Source organism: Papilio polytes, unplaced genomic scaffold (assembly GCF_000836215.1).
Source record: "Papilio polytes unplaced genomic scaffold, Ppol_1.0 DF823476.1, whole genome shotgun sequence".
Classification (NCBI taxonomy): Eukaryota; Metazoa; Arthropoda; class Insecta; order Lepidoptera; family Papilionidae; genus Papilio; species Papilio polytes.
In genome coordinates, this window is record NW_013525728.1 from 1 (window position 1) to 3,210 (window position 3,210).

Sequence of the window (3,210 nt, forward strand, 5' to 3'; positions counted from 1 at the left end):
CGTGATGCCGGTTACCGACGCTGTTGACATTGTATAAAGTCCTGCGTCAAAGAAATTATAATTGTAATCGTGGATTGCCACTGCCTACATTGATAAAATACTAGTAAATTATAAACATTTAAAAAAATAATCAAAAACATGACCCCTGTAAAGGTTTTTCAGTAGACCTACCACTTCATTATTGCAAAACTATAGATATAATAAAATTAGAGTGTCTGTAATATAAAAAGAAAAAGTCCAGATTTCAGAAAGATGATGTATTTGCGTTTACGTATAACGAAAATCGCATTTAAAATTTTTTGTCTGTCTGTCCGTTCGCAAGCCGCGTTTGTCCCGGGTAATCTCCGAAACGGCTGGGCCAATTTCGACCGGACTAGCACTGAAGGGTAACTGACATAAACGGGCATATTATAGGCTACTTTTTTATCTTAATATTGTGTGGACGAAGTCGCGGGCAACAACTAGTTGTACATTAAGAGCAAACAATTTGTATATCTAAAAAAAGCGTACCTTCAACGTCAACAGTTATTTGAGCTATGTGTTCCTGGCCATCATCAAAACCCGCCCCGCACGTCCACTGCCCCACATCTTCATACCTCACTTTACGAATAGTAACAGCACAATCCCCGCGGTCCAAGCTTTTGTTCGCCGGGAAATAATATTTATTCAACAGCGGACTGGAAAATAAAAAGAAAAAAAATGAATAAAATATATCTCTAAGTGAAGACGTTACACGCATCCAACTGCTTAACAAAACATTATCATATTTAGTACTTACTTAGTCGCATTAATTGATGAATCAATACTAAACGGGCTAGCATTCGGTGGTTCGAAGCGGCAGTAACTCAATGGCACTAGACCCTTGGTGGTGACACACGCGAGGGTAACGGGCTTGCCGTGGAGAGAGGTCACGTTAGCCTGGACAGCCGCCACTTCCCCCACAACACGCACCTCGATCCTCTTCATTATCTCGACCCTCACTGACTGCACTCCTATATGACACTTCCATTCTCCAACTTCCGCCGCACTTGCGTTTATCTTCACTTCACATTTAGCGTTTGTAACCGAGCTTGATCTAAAAAAAAATGATAGGATGTTTAGAGGACGTCTTAGAATATCTATTTAAAAATTTAACAATTTTATCAACTACGCTTACTTCACTTTATATACATTGTAATTATGCAATACTAGCTTCCGCTCGGCTCCGTCCGCGTGGAATTAAAAAAAACAAAAGTGAGTAGCCTTTGTGTTCTTCAAGACTATCCTCTACATCTATACCAAATTTTATCGAGATCCGTACAACAAACATCCATCCATCTATACTTTCGCATTTATAATATTAGTAAGAATAATGTGCAAAACTGATATTTACTACTAAATTTTGCTATGAATTTAATTGATTAGTGTAAGTAATCTCTTTTTCAAAAGACTTTGAAGTCTATATCTCATGCGATCAGTAAATGGGAAGAGTAAATTTCATTCTCTAAATAAACAAGCTACAACTTTCTAGTTACAAACACTAAACTTCAAAATCAATTCGTCTACTAACCCAACAAAATAAACGATTGTTTTCCTTTTCGTTTAAATATCACAAATTGAATTACACTGTGTTAAATAGTAAATATACTTACGAGAATCTTTTACCACTGGGATGAACAAATCCACAATAAGATATCGGCATATTTGCCTGGCATTGTATCGTCACTGGCTCATCTCTAAACGCCAAGATATTCTGTACACCATCGTAATCAAATATTCTGAAACCTTTAATAAAACAACTACTAAATAATCAACTAATAAACTATAAAATTAAAGAAATAATTAAACTTTTAGTACCGTTAATTAATTTAGATGTTTGTATATGTAAAATAAATAAAAACAAACAACTTTTCAATCCATCCATTTTCAAATCACGTAAACAACTCTCAACGACTACAATATTAATACTAACTACCCTCTCGCATAGATAACTAAAAGTTAACGAGATGTCAGAAGTTCAACATTTATCAGGTTTTCTTTCGTATCGATAACCGAATAATTAGCAAATAAATTGTTACTATGATAATATTGTATTTCATAATACTTTAAAATATATAAACAAAATTATGTATCTGCCACCGAGAGATTGTTAAATGCAGACTGTTTGTTATTTGTCTAGCAAATTGTATATTCGACAAATTGAAAATCGAATTGATTCATTAATTGACGTTAGCCCCTTTGTACACAAGGCAATGTTTATTTTAAATCAATATTGTATCTTTGCGTTGCAAGTATAGCGTACAAACGATAAATCGTCGACTCAAGTATTCGGTCAGTACAGACAAAGTGATAACGGCTAACCTAATTATAAAATATCAATATAGATCTCCGCCATTTTCATAATCGCATCGATTTCTATAACAATTTTAATGAACAGGTTGCGAGCGACTTGCTTTGCCGATCAGAGATACACGTCGACGACTCGTGCGTCGCTTAGCGACTAAAATAGCCAGGTTTCAAAAATGTATATCGCCTTGTGTATGTGTCGGGCCTCATATTTACACACTTAGAAAAGGTTAATCGATTATTAAAACAACAATTATCTATGTAAACTGTATTTAACTTTTTGATTTTATATTACAACCAACTATGGTACAATGTATTTATTTTCTTCTGTTTCTCGTGTTAGTTTTCTTTCTGCCGCGCTCCGTATTGTCTGTGGTAAGTTCTTGTTGGAGTTTCTTTAACATTTGTGGTGTTATCAATCCCTGAAAGGGGCAAAAAAGCTGTGCTAAAATCTAATCTTACTAATATTATAAATGCGAAAGTTTAGATGGATATTTGTTAGAGTTTGTAGCCTAAACAGCTATAAACTGGATGTAATTTGGCATATATGTAGAACATAGTCTAGAAGAACACATAGGCTACTTACTTTTGTTTTTTTTTAATTCCACGCAGACGGATTCGCGGGCGAAAGTTAGTCAAAAATCATTATAAACACTTTTTTCATTTAGATTAGACCAAATCCATAGTAATATTATAAAGACGTTAAAAATTCTGTTTTGCATATAAAATATTTTTTTATAGTTTAGACTGTGCAAATTTAAATAATTTTGCACCTTTTTTGCAAACTTACCTTAGCTACTAGCATTTCAGACAGTTTTCCTTTGGATTCATCTTTACTTTGCAAATGTGATCTCGTTGACTTCTTCCCTCGTCCATATGTCTCCT

At 34.4% G+C, this 3,210-nt stretch overlaps 1 protein-coding gene and 1 long non-coding RNA gene across 2 annotated transcripts; both read right to left on the reverse strand.

Annotated features, from left to right (window-relative positions):
- Positions 1-3: 3 nt before the first annotated feature.
- LOC106104693 lies at positions 4-1,832 on the reverse strand (the record flags this gene model as incomplete). The annotated part of the gene is made up of 4 exons (XM_013284822.1): positions 1,632-1,832; positions 779-1,075; positions 511-677; positions 4-41 (listed from the first exon to the last, which is right to left on the reverse strand). Coding segments are annotated over exons 1-4 (552 nt in total), but the record flags the coding sequence as incomplete, so codon positions are not given.
- Positions 1,833-2,578: 746 nt separating this feature from the next.
- On the reverse strand, positions 2,579-3,204 carry LOC106104694. The gene is made up of 2 exons (XR_001225689.1): positions 3,116-3,204; positions 2,579-2,747 (listed from the first exon to the last, which is right to left on the reverse strand). It is a non-coding gene; the product is annotated as an uncharacterized LOC106104694 (long non-coding RNA).
- Positions 3,205-3,210: the final 6 nt, after the last annotated feature.